This window comes from Urocampus carinirostris, chromosome 16, assembly GCF_059441175.1.
Source record: "Urocampus carinirostris isolate Australia breed hairy pipefish chromosome 16, RoL_Ucar_1.0, whole genome shotgun sequence".
Lineage (NCBI taxonomy): Eukaryota > Metazoa > Chordata > Actinopteri > Syngnathiformes > Syngnathidae > Urocampus > Urocampus carinirostris.
The window spans coordinates 17,200,592-17,217,515 of record NC_142364.1 but is presented as its reverse complement, the minus strand read 5'-3'; the positions used below and the strand labels follow the sequence as shown (position 1 = coordinate 17,217,515).

Sequence of the window (16,924 nt, the reverse complement as noted above, 5' to 3'; positions counted from 1 at the left end):
TTTTGCTTTTTTTCTCATTTATTTTCCTTTTTATTTTTTGGATCAAGTCCTTCGGTCTTATTTTTTTTCAACCTTCATTTTTTCTTTTTTTTGCTTTTTCTTACTCTCTTCCTCTTTTTAACTTTTCTGTGTTCTACTTTTTGTCCTTCTTTCTTACCTTCTTTTTCTGAGCTTTATTCTTTTACCTTTTCTTTTTTTAATTCCATTTTTCTTTCTTTTCTTTTCTTTGCAAAAGGCTGGGCAAATTAAATGAAGAAGAAAAATTGTGCTTTGTGGTCACTTTGAGTCTCCGTAATTTTTATTCTTCCTTGTGCTTTGTAGCATTCGTTTACAGATGCACAACAAAATACAGCGACATATAGCTATCAAGTCATACACACTGTCCCTTTAGCTTTCATATTAGGGCGGGGACCTCAAAATGGCCTACCAAGGGCCGCAATTGAGACCTTTGACTTGTGAGCTAGTCCAGCTAGCCGATGGGGCTTACCTTTGCAGGTCCCTGCGGCCCCCAAGTGGTAAATCCCTGCCAGCACGTGCCAGATGGCCTTCTGCTCGCTGGCAGTGAAGCCCAGAGTTTCCATGGCAGCTTGTAACTTGGTAAAGGCTGAGGACGCTCGCTGCTTTTCCTCCACCTGGAGAAAACCAGACGGAAAAATGAAAGGTCAACGTGTGAAAACGCTAAATCAAATGCCAGTCGGGTACCTTAGTGGGAGGGTTGATGCCGAAGGAATTGCGCTCTGGTAGCTGATGAAGCCGCAGTTCTGACCTGATGAAGAAGCCTTTGTGTAAGTCTTGGCATTCCCATCAATATCACTGAGTCATCAACCGGTTTAGCTTTTATTGTTAGCTATACCATCAACAAGCATAATGGGCCGGCATTGCCGGGCATTCTACTTGAGCGAGGTTGTTGGGTCCGTGGTTCGTTGAAAAAACGCCAGGGAGCCACTGCGGAGTGCCAAAGACTAGTATAACCGCATGCACCTCCAGAGAACACGAAGGCATATGTTCATTATATTTAGATTAGAATAGATTCTATGGATTCGATAAATTAAAGACATTCGATAGATTCGATATAAAATTTAGATTACGTAGTTACATTTAGATTGGTTACATATAGATTTACATTAGATGAGAGATTATGGGCAGCGCAGTGCTTAGCGCATGCGCGGCACAGGTCTGAGGTAGTGGGATCAAACGTTCCTGTGTGGAGTTTGCATGTTCTCCCCCGGGCACTCCGGTTTCCTCCCACTTTCCAAAAACATGCATGTCAGGTTAATTGGCCAGTTCAAATTGTCACTAGGTGTAAATGAGCGAGTGACTGGTTGTCTGTCTCTGTGTGCCCTGCAACTGGCTGGCAACCAGTTTAGGGTGTCCTCTGCCCACTGCCTGAAGATAGCTTGGATGGGCTCCAGCACCCACGGGACCCTACTGAGGATAAGTGGTGCAGATTATGGATGGATGGATGGATGGATAGATTAGATAATTTGTGGCAAGTAGTGGCAGTTTCAGGCACGGGCGAGGCGGGCATTTTTTCTGTGACACATGGGGGGCGGCACGAGAACTTTAAAATGCTTTACAATAAATAAGCCTCCTGAAAAAGGAGCAGCGTGTTCTTCCTTGAGCCGATTCTGGAAGCACGTACCTCAGATGGAAGGGGCTATCAAAAAAGTTTCAGACTAAGAGTGTGTTCTTTTCTTCTTTCTACTACAATTTCAAGTTTTTAGGCCTGGATTTAAACAGTTCCTCTGAGGTTGCAGATTTATTGTTTCGTCCATTGTTCATGAAATTGTTGTCTTTTGTTCAAATTAATTTGGACTCTGGTTTTTCCTTTATTAATTTTACCACTCCTCAGATCTAAAACTAGTCCGGTAGCTTTTCTTCCCTGTGCCTAATAGCATAGGTGCATTATTTCAAGCACCCAGATCCCGCATCCCTGTCAGTATCTTAACCAATGGCATCACAGGTTAACATCGCCCTTTTGCTAGCACCTACCTCATCTCTGTGCTAAGTCCGGAGAGCATCTGTGAGAAAACCAGGAAGTTGCTCTCTCCTTCCACCGCGTGAGAAACACGCCATTTGTCCAACATCATCGTCTGAAAACAGAAAGTAATAAAAAACATCAAACTGGAGGTTATCAGAGTGTGTTTTTGCATTAGTTCATGCCTGCAGCTGTCCGGCGGCGGCACGTCCGGCGTGGTTAAAGTCCACCGAGAAGAGCATGGCGAATCGCGAGGAGTGGTCGCTGCCAGCCGAAGACACGCAGCCGAAAGAGTTCAAGACCGTAAACATGGCCTGCACGCGATCCACTGCAAGCAAACACAGCAGGATCCAGTTTTACTTCCTATTTTGGTATACTCAGTGGTGGGCCGTCAGGGTTCTGCAAGGCCTCCTCTGCTGGAATAAAAAATATCTGAATTGTGCATCCATGCATCTATTTCCTGCACCACTTATCGTCACCAGGGTGGCGGGGGGTACTGGAGCCCATCCCACATGACTCCAGGCAGTGGGCAGAAGACACCCTGAACCAGTTGCCAGCCACTCACAGGGCACACAGAGACACAGAACTCACTTGTTCATTCCCACTTAGAAATGATTTGAACCCGCAAATTAACCTGAGAAAACTGGAGTGCTCTGAGAAAACTGACGTGGGCAGGGGGAGAACACGCAAACGCCGCAAGGGGAGGCTTCGGTAGCTTTTTTTAGCATTGTCTAGAGGGGCATTTAAAATGAGGATGACACACGTGTTGTATGTCATCATCAATTCCTATCTCAAAGGGTGAAGACTTTCAGGTGGTCCTTTACGATGTCGTACTAATCAAATTGGAGGATTGACTGACCGCTCATGTTGGGTCCTGCTGTTCCGGCCTGTTTGAGTAGCGCCACGGTGAAGGCCTGGCAGGTGGCTGTCTTGCCGGTACCGCTTCGACCTGTGGCCACCAGACAGTGGTCACGACGGGAGTCCACCATTGACACGTAAACCCGCTTGACAAGGGCGGCCAAAGCAGGTGGGGTGTCCAAGCACGAATCACCACGTCTGGATTTAGGAGTCTGGACAAGGGGAAGAATACAGATAAGTCTTCAGAAATACAAAAAGAAATACCTCAAGACAATGAGAAGGGAGAAAACTCAAAACACTGAAAAGTCCTAAATAGTACCAAAAAATAATAATTAAATGTATCTGCACTGAAACAAACTGAAAAGTCATCTAACTGACTAAAACACGTTGGCAACTATTTAAAATACTGTTTAGAACTTTACTAGACAATCAAAATAAGGGGAGAAAACATCAATAGATTTTAAACTATCAAGGGGAAACACTGTGAGGAGCCTTCAGATAGGAGTATTTCATTACACGTTTCCGCCACCTCCCCTGAGCATCCTTTTTTTTAATCTTTAAGGTAACAAAATAACAAGATCAGCCCTAAGGGATGTGGGAATCAAAGAACAGCAACATGATTGGCCGATGGTGAAAATAAGGTGAAAACAATGAACAACAGAGTGCAGTAATAGGGGCAGCACGGCGGCGCAGTGGTTAGCGCATGTGCGGCACAGGTTATGTCTTGGGAACCTCCAGCTCAAGGCTTCCTGTGCGGAGTTTGTATGTTCTCCCCGTGCTTGCGTGGGTTTCCTCCCACATTCCAAAAACATGCATTTCAGGTGAATTGGCCGGTCCAAATTGTCCCTAGGTGTGAATGAGCGAGTGAGTTGTCTGTCCCTGTGTGCCCTGCGATTGGCTGGCAACCAGTTCAGGGTGTCCCCTGCCCACTGCCCGATGATTGCTGGGATGGGCTCCAGCACCCCCGCGACCCTACTGAGGATAAGCGGTGTAGTTAATGAGATGAGATGAGATAAGGTGCAGTTATAGTAGAAAATAAAGAACTGGCATCCTATGAAATCTCCTTTTCATTTGTAAAAACAGAATAACGTTTTTATTCCTTCCAAGGAAATTAAACACATTGTGGTATTGTAAGCATTACTTGATGACATTAAAATCAAATACACAGCTACAGCAGCATTATGCAGAAAAAACTGCCTTTTTTTACAGTCGCAGATTTTATATTTGGCCGCCAACCCATGCAGAGGGGCGTCTCTGCCTCACCAATGTGCCGAAGTATGACCCAATGGTCTTAACTGGCTACTGGTGAGTGACGGTGCTTCAAGATAAGAACAAAGCCAAGAACGGGCAAGTCACAGCAACGGGCAAGTCACAGCAACCTAGCGGGTCAACTTAAGTCTTCTATCTAATACCTGAGAGGCCTAATCTCACAATCTTTCAACTAAACTTAAACCTTTTGATTTAAAGTCTGTAAATTCACCTGTTGAGCAGGCCCAAAAGTTCAGCTCATTTCATTCCCTAGCCATGTATGCTGAAGCCATGAATATGCGCACTAAAAACAGAATAGACTCATCAATTACTGGGAAAAAAACTTCTGAAAAGTACTTGTAAGTCATGAAGTAATGAAAAGCAGATTGTGGTATTAAAGAGTACAACAAAGTACAGAATATTGCTAAAAAGTAATTCAACTACTTAAAAAAGTAACATTACCTGTACCAAATTATTCGGGCAAGATTATTCGGGTGCGGGAAACCCTTATGTATAGAATCAATTATGCAATTAAGCCTCGCTGGTCCAGGAGTCTACCTGGTTCTGACCCAATAATTTGTTCAAATCAAACATAATAATAATAATAATAATAATCTTGGCGAAAAAGATGTACGGGACCTTGTTTCAGGATTACCATCCTCTTGGTTCAGATCTTGGTTCAATGTAGAGACTGCCCTACTAGACTGGCAACTTCTCTTGGGACATTCAGGGCCAGCAGACTAGAATGTGCTCTATTGATCTTAACTATTCCTTAGGACTAGAATCCTTTTAAAAATATTTATCATAAACTGAGACTAGAACACTTTCTGACGAGGAAAACCATTTTTCAGGTCTAAAACCTCTTAGAGGACAAAAACTGCCACATCCAAGATGGCTGATTTCATTTCCATACAGAATGTCAATCCCCCCCAGGTGTCACCTTGCTGCTGGTCTGCAGTGGCGGCCAGAAGTTGATCAGGTTGGGTCCGGCGTGCGTTAGCGGCATATTAGCCTTAGCGCGGCTTATAAGTGTGTGCAAGACACTACTCTCGTTGATGCTTTGGAGCTCGCTCAGATCCTCACACAAGTCCAAGTGGGCAGGGTTGCACTGTACCAGGATAGAGGTGTTACATTGGCTTAAAAAGCAAAAACCATTGGTCTTCAGAATGGGACGAACTTTGTCAATGTCATCTTGGGATACGTCGTGCAACGAGCCGTCGCTGTGTAGGCGGAGTCTCACACGGCCTTGTGGGAGTTCTGGTGTTCCTTCGTCAGGCTTCAGTTGAGTGGCTGAAATTATGGTAAATCATCACATTACTGCATCATCAATGAGGAATCTGGTAGAGTAGGCGTTTGCTTACCCTGTGTGAAACCGTCTTTGTGCAGAAACCAAACAGCTCCCGCCTCATACCACACGTCCTTTACCTGATAAGCACATCAAATGCCTCATTGTTCTTACTTTCTTTCTAGTAGGGCTGGTGCCTCCTCAATGAACCACAGTCAGCCATAACTGGGCCGCAGTGTCAAAGTTTTTGTTGAACTGTACTAACTAAAAAGAGGACTGCTGACTTCTTTCTGGACTAGTGACCCTTGGTCTGGGGACTTAAAACCTGTTTCTGAAGAAGAAACTGAAATTGGCACTAATTAGACTACTATTTTAAAACTATATCTCCTCATTAAACAACAGCACTTTAGGTCTGAAGAATCTAAACGTGTCAATGAACATCAAAATGGACCTTGTACTATTTTCTCTGGACTTTGGCCTTCCTGCTGGATGTAACCTTCCCTGCTGTAAAGAACATTTTCTCACGACTGAGATCCTGAATTACAGGAGAAACCATCCCTGTGACACGAAAATTGGATCAGAATGAAGATCTCAACTTCTACCAGAGTATGACAAACTTCCCTAAGCACTACAACATTGTTTCAGGACTGACGCCTCAACTACTCGAGTCTGACCAGTTTCCCTACAGACTAAAACATTTTTTCAGAACTAACGTTTTATCTACTAGAGAGTTTAAGTACCTTACCTGCAGACTAACACCTTAACTTTAATAAATTTCTATCACATTCCCTGTGGAGTATCAGGACTAACGCCTTCACCCCATTATAATGCTGTCTCCTTCGCTGTGGACTAGGATATTGTTACAGGTTTACTGCCTTGATTTCTGCAAGAAATGTCTCTTAATTAGAACTTTGTTCCAAATTAATGCCTTGGCTAACACAGAATCTGATTACCTTCTCTGACGACAAAGTCACAGGACCAACGTATTTTTTAAATGATCACACCTGATTTTGGTCACCCTCCATTGCAGAGACATCATCCAGTCTTCCTTCTGGTTCCTGACGTTCCTCCATTGTTATGGCTTTCTTCTTCACTTGCTCTTCTTCCTGTAAACTCGGTTCACCATTCTCATTCACACTGCCTGCTCTGCTGCACGTCTTCGGTGTAACTTTCAGTTTGGTGTCTGTCTTGCCGGGGTGGACGGGGGTCCCCTGAGATGATGGGGATCTGACAGCATAACCCTCTTTTTGAGCTCGCAGCAACATCTCTGCCTCCAGGATGGGCGGTGTCTGATCGGGAAGCAGGAACTGCTGCACCAAGTTGTCACTTAGTTTGCTTGGCTGCTGGATGAAAACACGTAAGCTTTACCGACTAGTATGCCCAGTTATTCATCTTCAATATGCATACGAATTGTCAGCCCAAACCCCCTACTCTAGTCTCTCAGCTAAGCTAACTAGCTTGTCAAAACCTCAAACAATACTTACAGTTTTTTCGTCTTTGATGTCGGGCTCCTTTACTTTGGTTTCTTTTTCTGAATCCCGGACCAGCTGCTTGAGGAAGCCGCCCGGGAAATTCGAGAGGGGTGGTGGAGGAATGGGGGCCACCACCACTGGATGGTTCTCCTCTTGAATCTGGGATTACATGAGTGGTAATAAAAAAATAAAACAAAATAAAAAACAATTATTTTAGTCGCATGACAGTATAAGCAGGAACGCACACCCAGAAGAAACTTTAAACAAAATGGCGACAGTACATAGAGTAGTACTAGTGGTATGTTTATAAGTAGACCATGCTAGCTACTTAGCATTCCATTCTATTAACGATGCAACTGGACGGCAAACTTAGCATTCCTTTTTTAACTCACGTGAGGCAAGCGAAGATGAAAGAATGGGGAAAAAAAAATTCAAGACTAGGCGCTGACGGATGCCTTACTTGTGTTACATTTTTTAAAAAGTGTTACCTACGGAGAAAACCAGGAAATAATCATCATAATTAGCAGCGATATGATGATTTTGGACTTTAATGCAACTTTGGAATCGACTCTACTTTGAGAATGCCTGGAAAACTATCAGCATCTTAGGCTAGCACATTCCTCTCAGAGACAACACAAAATACACAAAATTATGTTTGAGCTTTTGTAATTTTGTGTCTGTCCAGGTTTACATTTTGACATTTGAGTAGTTGAGTCTTTGGTTGGAGATAACCAAAAACCTGTGTGGCAGGGTATTTCGGTTAAACACAAAAGCAAAATACTGGAGTTATTGGAGACCTTCATTTATTGACTATCACTTTGATTTGGCGTTCAGTTCTTCGGACTTGATTTGATTTGAGAACCGAAGTGTATTTTTTGGGGAGGGCTAGCGGGAGTTGGTTCGATCCTTTTCGGAATAAGAACGGAACATGTTAGCAAGGTAATGAAGGGCTCTCCGTTTGGTTGGTTGGGATGAAGGTTTTTGGAGTGCTCGTCAAAAAACAAATTTTTTCTCATCCTGAGAACAAAATGGCCACCGCGTGGCTAGCCCAGAAGCAAGGGGGAGGGGGCAGCACCCACTTTCAGGGCACTGTTCTCATAGCGGGCGAAAAGTGCATGCTCCTCTGGAGACAGTTCCAAGTGCCCGGTGTAAGATTCATGACCATGAGGGCAGGGCGCAATATACACATATATTAATGCATATACATCTATAATTCACTCCCCCTTTCGAGATAAAAACAAGAAAAGATCACGGTACCGCGTACGACAAATCCTCATTCCAACCATTTAATTATCTGGATTTGGATCTACTAACCTAAAGTAAGCTAAAAAGTGCTATGAGGCATTCTTTTTTGAATTAATTTTAAGTAGGATAAGCTAATATGAAATTGTTTCAAATCCTTGGTTCCTCCTTCACACTTTCATCAATCGGCAAGGCAAATATCACCCTTTAGATTTGCTAATTATTTGTCACGAACCAGGAACTGTCAGGAACCAGGACGGAGACGGGAACCCAATTGCGTTAGTTTCTTAATTTTATTGAGAAGGAGATGTAAGCTAGCAGCCACGATCCAGTGATCGTTGATTGTGGGGAGCTGGTCGCTCGGGACGCGGAAGTGGCACTTCTCTGGCGAGCGATAGCGGTGTCAAAGAGGGGAAAGCAGGTCAGGTTGCCGGGGCGCAGGAGCAGAGACGTGATCAAACGGAAACAGGTTGAAGCCGGGAAACGTACAAGAGTCAAAAAACAGGGAGTCAGGTTCGGAAGGCTTGCCTTAGCGGGAGCTGAAGGTTCGCAACGATCGGACGCCGGTAACAGGGAGTTGCTTTAAAAAGTGGCAAGGAGCCAATCAGCGACCAATGCCGTTGGCGCCACTGGTGCAGCCGCAGGTGCCCCGAATCAGTAATCATGACAGGAAGGGAGACGGGACCCAATTGCGTTTGTTTTATTTAGAGGGAGGAAAGGACTTGCACCCACGATCCAGGGATTGTCGGTCACGGGTAGCAGATCGCTGGGAACGCGGAAGTGGCAATTCCGTGTCGAGCGCAGGAAATGTCGAAGGCGAGAAAAAACAGGTCGATTTCCGGGACGGAGGAGCAAAAACACAAACGGGTCCAGAAAAAAGGTCGGCAACGGGAATCAGACAGAACAAGAGGGCAGGATAGAGTCAGGAGTCAAAAAAGTTTGCCTAGTGTGTAGCGTTGGTTCACAGACGATCTGACGAGTGTTGTTAGGAAGGCGGGGGTTTGAAAAGAGTACAACAGCCAATCAGGGTCTGTGGCTGTTGGCGCCAACGGAGCTGACTCAGGTGTCCCGCATCAGCAATCATGATAATATTACCCACATGCACATCGAACATTCGTTGTTAAATTTTAGTACAACCCACATAGGAGGAATGAAGATTTGCTGAGAGCTCAGTCGTTCCCGTTTCTATGATAATTCATTTTCTCTCCAACGTGTTCAATTCTTATCTGAAGGGGATCGAATCAACTCCTGCCATTTCTCCATAAATACACTTTAGAACAAACCCATACAGGCATGCATCATGCAAAAAGTGCACCTTCTTCTCCCAAAGTTTTAAGCGTGAGGACAGCGCCATGTTTGCGTGGCGTGAAGGGATGCAAGGGGAGAGCAGGGTCAGAATGACTTCAGCCTGGTGTGATGTCACAGGAAACCTGACGGGGATCTCAAGTCACACACACATACACATACATATGAGCGTGTTCATCAACATGATCCTGGTTCTCGAGTTTCAGTCAACAAAACGTTTTTGGCAGGTTATGGCGTCGGTTGTCGGCACATGTCAAGTGGGGGACATGATCATTGTGGCCATTACTGCTCTAATCGTGACCCAAAATCCGAAAGGGGAAATTCCTTCCTGTTAATATGGAGGCCACTTAAGTCTACTAAAGACGTGGTGAAACTTTCAGGGATGTGGTGACTAAAAAAGGTTTTCTCTCCAACATGAAACCAAATAGAACCATGAAGAGGGACTTGAGTTGACTAATTTTTGAAAAAGCTAATTTTCAGATTTTGTGTTGTAAATATCCATCCATACATTATCTGCACCGCTTATCCTCAGTAGGGTCGCGGAGGTGCTGGAGCCCATCCCAGCTATCTTCAGGCAGTGGGCAGGGGACACCCTGAACTGGTTGCCAGCCAATTGCAGGGTACACAGGGACAGACAATTCACTTTCTAGGGACAATTTGGACCGGCCAATTAATTTGACATGCATGTTTTTGGAATGTGGGAAGAAACCAGAGTGCCCAGAGTAAACCCACACAAGCACGGGGATAACATGCCAACTCTGCACCGGAAGTCTGGTAGCTGGATTTGATCCCATGACCTCGAAACTGTGGCGCGGACGCGCTGACCACTCAGCCGCCGTGCCGCGTAATTATAATATAAAATGTTAAAATTATATGGTTCCACGTCACAGTCGTGACTCAAATTTTGTTGGTTCTTGGGAAATATTTTTAGTTTTTTAGCTTTAAGTTAGATACATAAAATTGTGGCAATATGACAAAAAGTTAATGGGGGGGATACTTTCGCTAGGCACTGTATGTATGTAACCCTGGTTCTTGAAAGCCAAAGTCCTCATTGAAAAACATCTATTTTTAATGGTGGTTGCATGAAAAAAGGCAGGAATATGGTTCTTGAGGAAAATGGTTCTTGAGGACCATGATTCTTGAGGACCATAGTTCTTGAGGACTATGGTTCTTGAGGACCATGATTCTTGAGGACCATGTTTCTTGAGGACCATTGTTCCTGAGGACCATGGTTCTTGAAGACCATGGTTCTTAAGGGCCATGGTTCTTGGGGACCATGGTTCTTGAGGACCATGATTTTTGAAGACTATTGCTCTTGGGAACCATGGGTCTTTCCTAAAGGTTTGACTAAACTGAAGATGTAAACCTGATGAACAGATTCATCATTTTTTAACAGTTCGGTAATCGCCAACTGGTTGACTAAAATACTAAGAATGGGTGGATCGATCCATATATTGATATGATAGATACTGAGCGAGTGCTAAGATCCGATCTACACTGTTGTCTGTGGATCAATAGTGTCTTCCTATTTTAACTGTGACTATAATGGTGTTATTAGTGGGTCATAAGATTATACATACATGATAACATTCACATTTATCTGCGCTATGACTTTATTTTGGAAACATTGTGCAGTGGAAGGCCTTTCAGTTGTCTTGTTGACTTGTTGTTATAGAGTAGGGGTCTCCAATGTGGTGCCCACAGGCACCAGGTATGCCCCTGAGTAAGCCTGTAGAGTAGCCAGTTCTGAAAATAATTTACCAGTGATGGGTTGTCTTAATTTTCTAGATTTCTAACCGGCTAAGAAAATCCTTGGCATGATAAGTGTATTTGAAAACATTTTTTTGTTGTTGACTGTGCTTATTTCAACACTACTTCTAATAATTACAACCAGGTTTGACATAATAGTAATTATGTAACAACATAGTAATTACAAAATGCTATTTTAGAAATACATTTCAAACCAGTAATCCGGTTCAAAAAGGTGGGCAACCGTTGAATATCCGCATTTTAGTTATAATGCTTTTTGGGTTTGACTCTCTTGACTTTAGTTCTGAAAGAGTTGTAGTAGAAATATTTATACGATTAAAAATTTGCATGGTAGTCGTTTAATAAAAATATAACCTTTTTAGTGGCTAAAATCTTTGTGTTTATCGTAAAATTCAAATTAACTTAAGGGTAGGAGTTCAATTATTTAGGATCATGACATTTCCAAGCAAAAAGTATCAGTATTGGATGGGTATCAATCTAAACTACTCTGTATTTGTTTATTAGTTTGTTTGTCGATCACAAAATTACCATTATCGCCCACCCCTATTAAATACTCAAGACACCAATTCCCCTTTTATCTCGTGTAGAGCGTTGATTCATTCAACAGGGATCTTACACCTTTTACATGGCCAAATTCAAGCACTTTTTAAGGACTTTCAAAAAGTACCTTTAAAACGAAATTTTGGTGTAAATCATGTGTTGAACAGATCCACAAATATATCTGTGTTTTTAATCTTGGGTGTTCATTTATCAAGGCATATGATTTTTAGGTTTTGAGTAAACATTTTTGAGACAAATCTCTTCCCATATAGGTGGTGGGTAAAAATTTCGCTGGCATTTTCAGTTGCAGGAAGGTCTTCCTATCACAATTTACCACTGGGAAACGCTACTGTAATATTTTGCATGGCCCATGCTAATTGTCCATTATTGGTCCAAAATCCTTGCACTAATACACATTTCAGAGTACCCTGTTTAAGTCTAGCATTCTGATGTCCTCTTGGGAGCAATGGTGCTTCATAGGACAATGACACACAAACTAATGCCAGCTGTTCTTTACGAGGCGAAAAGGAATGCAAAGGCAAAGCGGAGCCACCAAAGAGCAGTGCCGGTGTCATTTTAAGCAGATTTCTTTGATTTTTCTTCACTTCATGATTGGTCTATTTAGTCAGACTGAAGAGAACCATGGCAACATTGTCGAGCATTTACAAGCAATTTCAACGCATTAAAATTCAAGCGTTTTTATAGACTTTAAGCACCTTACGAACCCTGCCCTTATTTTTTAGTGAAGAAGTTGCCTTACTAGGGCAATTGAAAGTTTGTGTTCTCAGCTCAAAAGTGAAATCACAGAACAAACTCTAGCTCCTCCCACTTAAGCAAAACCACTATCAGAAGCAGATCAGTTTCCACTGAAAAATCCCAACTCGCAGAAAAATGTCTGACATCCAAAACCCACCCCACCGTAAAACATTTTTCAGAATAAGAGTGTGGCACAACATGTAAAAATTGGACTAGGTTACTTACGAGAGGACGTGTATAAGGTCCTGGACTTGAGGACTGGACTTTGGGAAAGTGCTGTCCAAGTGGTGTGACTCTTGACAAGCAACAGACGTGTCCTATAAATAAAGTGTGACAGGGAGGAGGCCACCAAGAGTTCTTTAGAGTGAGGGTTTCGGTTTCCAACGGGAAGGTTTTTCGCACGGCGAGCTGGAAACACGTTCCTTCGTTTTTTGTCTTACTCCAGCTTCCCCCCCAAAATTCGGAATCTGTATCCTATTTTCTAGGGTTGACGTGCAAATTGCTACTATTGGGGGTTTGGGCTACTTGCTTTGATTGACAGACGCAGCTGAATTGAGTGGAAAGGGGGCTTAAATCTCACAGGAGGACTTCAGATGCCTTCAGGCCACATTTGTGCTTATGTGTCATGAAGAGGTGATTAATAAAATATGGCATTGATGACTCCTGTGCTGCTCAGATGATGTCATTTCTGCGAGAACATGGAACCACGTAAGACACTATAGAACTCTACTTAGTTCACGACCAATCACAAAGTGGGACTTTTGTGAGATCTTGGACAAAACGCCACACTGGACCATAAAAGCATGTTTAAAGTCACAAAAAAATGAAAAGCTTTATATAACCCCTATAAGGACGGCAACATACACTTTATACAAATACACTATATATACATATGTATATATATATATATATATATATATATATATATATATATATATATATATATATATATATATATATATATATATATATATATATATATATAGTGAAGATAATACGTATTTTAACACCCTTACTTACTTATTTGCAGCTGTATCACACAAATCAATTGTTGAAAAAACATGCATTGTGATTTTTGGATTTTTCTTTTTAGTCTATCTCTCTCACAGTCAGGGTTGGGTAGGGTTACTGGATTACTGGATTACTTTCAATTACTTTTGGAATACTCCAACACCAAATATGCAAATAAAAGACAAAAGAAACTAAATATGAATAAAATGACTCAATTTTGTGCAGGCTTGGGGAGTAACGGAATACATGGAACGGCAAAAATGATGTTGGCAAGCTGTATGGATTTATTTTCATTTTGCTTCTGTCGCATTTTATGTTAGTTTTGCCGGAGATAAAAGAGATCAAAGCCAGGAGAGAAAGCTTACCACGTGTTGTGAGTCATCATTTTATTCATATTTAGTTTATTTTGTCTTTTATTAGCATATTTGGTATTGGAGTAATCCAAGAGTAATTGAAAGTAATCCAGTTAAAGTAACCCTACCCAACCCTGGTCACAGTGGACATACACCTATGATGAAAGTTTTAGACCACTCCATGATTTCTAAGTGGGATACATAGCAAAATAGGAGGGTGTTCAAATACTTGTTTTCTTCACTGTGTCATGATTACTGATTCGGGGCACCTGCGGCTGCCCCGTTGGCGCCAACAGCCCTGGTCGCTGATTGGCTCCTTACCACTTTTTAAACCCCCCGGCTCCCTGTTACCGGCGTCAGAACATTTGCGAACCTATGCTCCCAGCTAGGCAAGCTCCATACCTTCCGACATTTTCCTGCTCTGTTTTCTCCTGCCTAATACCTGTTGCCGACCTGTTTCTGGACCCGTTTCTGCCCTGCTCTTCCATCCCGACCATCAACTTGTTTTGCCCTGTTTCCTGCCTGATACCTGTTGCCGACCTGTTTTCTGGACTTGATACCGCCCTTGCTCTTCCGTCCCGGCTATCGACCAGTATCCCTGCTGCCTACGATTATCCTCGAACGACACGAAAGTGCCACTTCTGCGTTCCTGCCACCTGCTACTCGTGTCCGTCGATCATCGGATCGTGGAAGCAAGCACTACTCTCTCTCTTTATCAATAAAACTGAGCAAACGAACGCTACTGGGTCCTGTCTCTGTTTCTGGCTTGTGACACACTGGGTTTCCTCCGGGCACTCCGGTTTCCTCCCACATTCCAAAGACATGCATTTCACCTGGATTGGCCGGTCCAAATTGTCCCTTGGTGTGAATGAGCGAGCGAGTTGTCTGCCCCTGTGTGCCCTGCGATTGGCTAGCGACCAGTTCAGTTCTACCCGATGATTGCTTGGATGGGCTCCAGCACACCCGCGACCCTATTGAGGATAAGCGGTGCAGCTAATGATAATATATATATATATATATATATATATATATATATATATATATATATATATATATGTATATATATGTATATATATATATATATATATATATATATATATATATATATATATATATATATATATATATATATATATATATATATATATATAGTGAAGAAAATATGTATTTTAACACACTTACTTACTTATTTGTAGCTGTATCACACAAATAAAAAAATCATGCATTGTGATTTCTGGATTTTTCTTTTTAGTCTATCTCTCTCACAGTGGACATACACCTACGATGAAAGTTTTAGACCACACCATGATTTATAAGTGGGAGAAATGGCAAAATAGGAAGGTGTTCAAATACTTATTTTCTTCACTGTATATATCTATATATATATATGGGGTCAGCAATAAATGATTGGTGAAAAATTAATGCCATTAATTGCGAACAATTAATGGAATGGTTGCTTAAACTCATAAATCCATTTATTGCAAAATTTTAATAATTATCAATTATTGCGACCCATTAATTGCGAAAATATTCGGGTTTTTTGTTAGTCGATTGTGTCAACAAACGTGCAAATTTTCACGCCGCGCGAGCATTTCGTATGCGGTCAAGGTCCATACGCGTAAGCTACCGTGTTTCCCCCATTATAAGACCCACCCTGAATATAAGGCCCAGCTTTTTATGAGAAATGAAATTCAACCTTCCTGCAAATAAGAGGCTCATATTACCTATGAAAACCGTAGATATCAACGTTATTTAACAACGGCAATGCTTTTCTAAGAAATTTTTAGCGAAAATTTATTACTTTTGCACATATTTTTATTTCAAAACCCCAATTTTTGACGATGATTTTGAAGTAAGGCCGGCCTTATATTCGGGGAAACACGGTAGCTGTACGTACGTAGTGTGGTTCCAAAGCAGCTTTTTATTGGTCGGGACAAAATCGGGCTTGTTGATTGGCTCACGTTTTGCCTCAAGCACGTACGTCGTGGATGCACATACGCACACGTTGTACACCACTACTACTACGCTGTATTGATTGTAATCTTCGCACGGTTATGGGACCGAAGGAAAAAATGGTTAGAAAGTACTTCACGCAGATTGATGTCGTCAACGGCAAATGGCGCTGCTCATGTGGCGCCGACCGCATCCAACGGCGCAACACCGGTTGGAGCAATTAAATTACCAATTAATGGCTAGAAATCCAATAAATACCCATTAATTGGCCTTGCCGCGAAAAAATTAACATTAATTTTTTCGCACTTAAATATTAATTTTTTTTCCAAAAATCAATTACTGATGACCCCTGATATATATATATATATATATATATATATATATATATATATATATCCCCTAATGATGAGAGAAAACTTTGGTCCTCGATTTCCCTCGCCCGGACGCGGGTTACCGGGGCCCCCTTCTGGAGCCAGGCCTGGAGGTGGGGTCCGCTGGCGAGCGCCTGGTGGCCGGACCCTTACCCACGGGGGCCGGCCGGGCACAGCCCGAAGGGACGACGTGGGACCCTCTTCCCATGGGCTCACCACCTGTAGGAGGGGCCAAAGGGGTCGGGTGCGCAGAGAGCTGGGTAGCAGCCAAGGGAGGGGTCCTTGGCGCGACGATCCCCGGCTACAGAAACTGGCTTTTGGGACATGGAACGTTACCTCTCTGGCAGGGAAGGAGCCCGAGTTGGTGCGTGAGGTTGAGAAATTCCGACTAGATATAGTCGGACTCACCTCTACGCACGGCTTGGGCTCTGGTACCAGTCCTCTCGAGAGGGGTTGGACTCTCTTCCACTCTGGAGTTGCCCGTGGTGAGAGGCGCAGAGCCGGTGTGGGCATATTAATTGCTCCACGGCTCGGCGCCTGTACGTTGGAGTTCACCCCGGTAGACGAGAGGGTAGCCTCCCTCCGCCTTCGGGTGGGGGGACGGGTCCTGACTGTTGTTTGTGCTTATGCACCAAATAGCAGTTCGGAGTACCCAACCTTCTTGGGGTCCTTAGAGGGTGTGCTTGAGAGCGCGCCCCCTGGGGACTCCCTCGTACTGCTGGGAGACTTCAACGCTCACGTGGGCAATGACAGTGAGACCTGGAAGGGCGTGATTGGGAAGA

General features: G+C 43.1%; 1 protein-coding gene across 2 annotated transcripts in view; it reads right to left on the bottom strand.

Annotated features, from left to right (window-relative positions):
• Positions 1-9,437, bottom strand: part of myo18b (myosin XVIIIB) — a 44,402-nt gene extending 34,965 nt beyond the window's left edge. The window contains exons 1-11 of one of the 2 annotated variants that reach the window (XM_088355836.1): positions 9,399-9,437; positions 6,854-7,000; positions 6,374-6,712; positions 5,446-5,509; positions 5,262-5,374; positions 5,025-5,192; positions 2,838-3,048; positions 2,164-2,306; positions 1,993-2,093; positions 703-766; positions 488-632 (exon numbers count right to left, since the gene is read on the bottom strand). In XM_088355836.1, the coding sequence (XP_088211962.1) occupies positions 488-632; positions 703-766; positions 1,993-2,093; positions 2,164-2,306; positions 2,838-3,048; positions 5,025-5,192; positions 5,262-5,374; positions 5,446-5,509; positions 6,374-6,712; positions 6,854-7,000; positions 9,399-9,437 (1,534 nt within the window). The remainder of the gene's footprint in view (positions 1-487; positions 633-702; positions 767-1,992; positions 2,094-2,163; positions 2,307-2,837; positions 3,049-5,024; positions 5,193-5,261; positions 5,375-5,445; positions 5,510-6,373; positions 6,713-6,853; positions 7,001-9,398) is intronic. The other variant, XM_088355837.1, reaches the window with a different exon arrangement.
• Between the last annotated feature and the right edge of the window lie 7,487 nt (positions 9,438-16,924).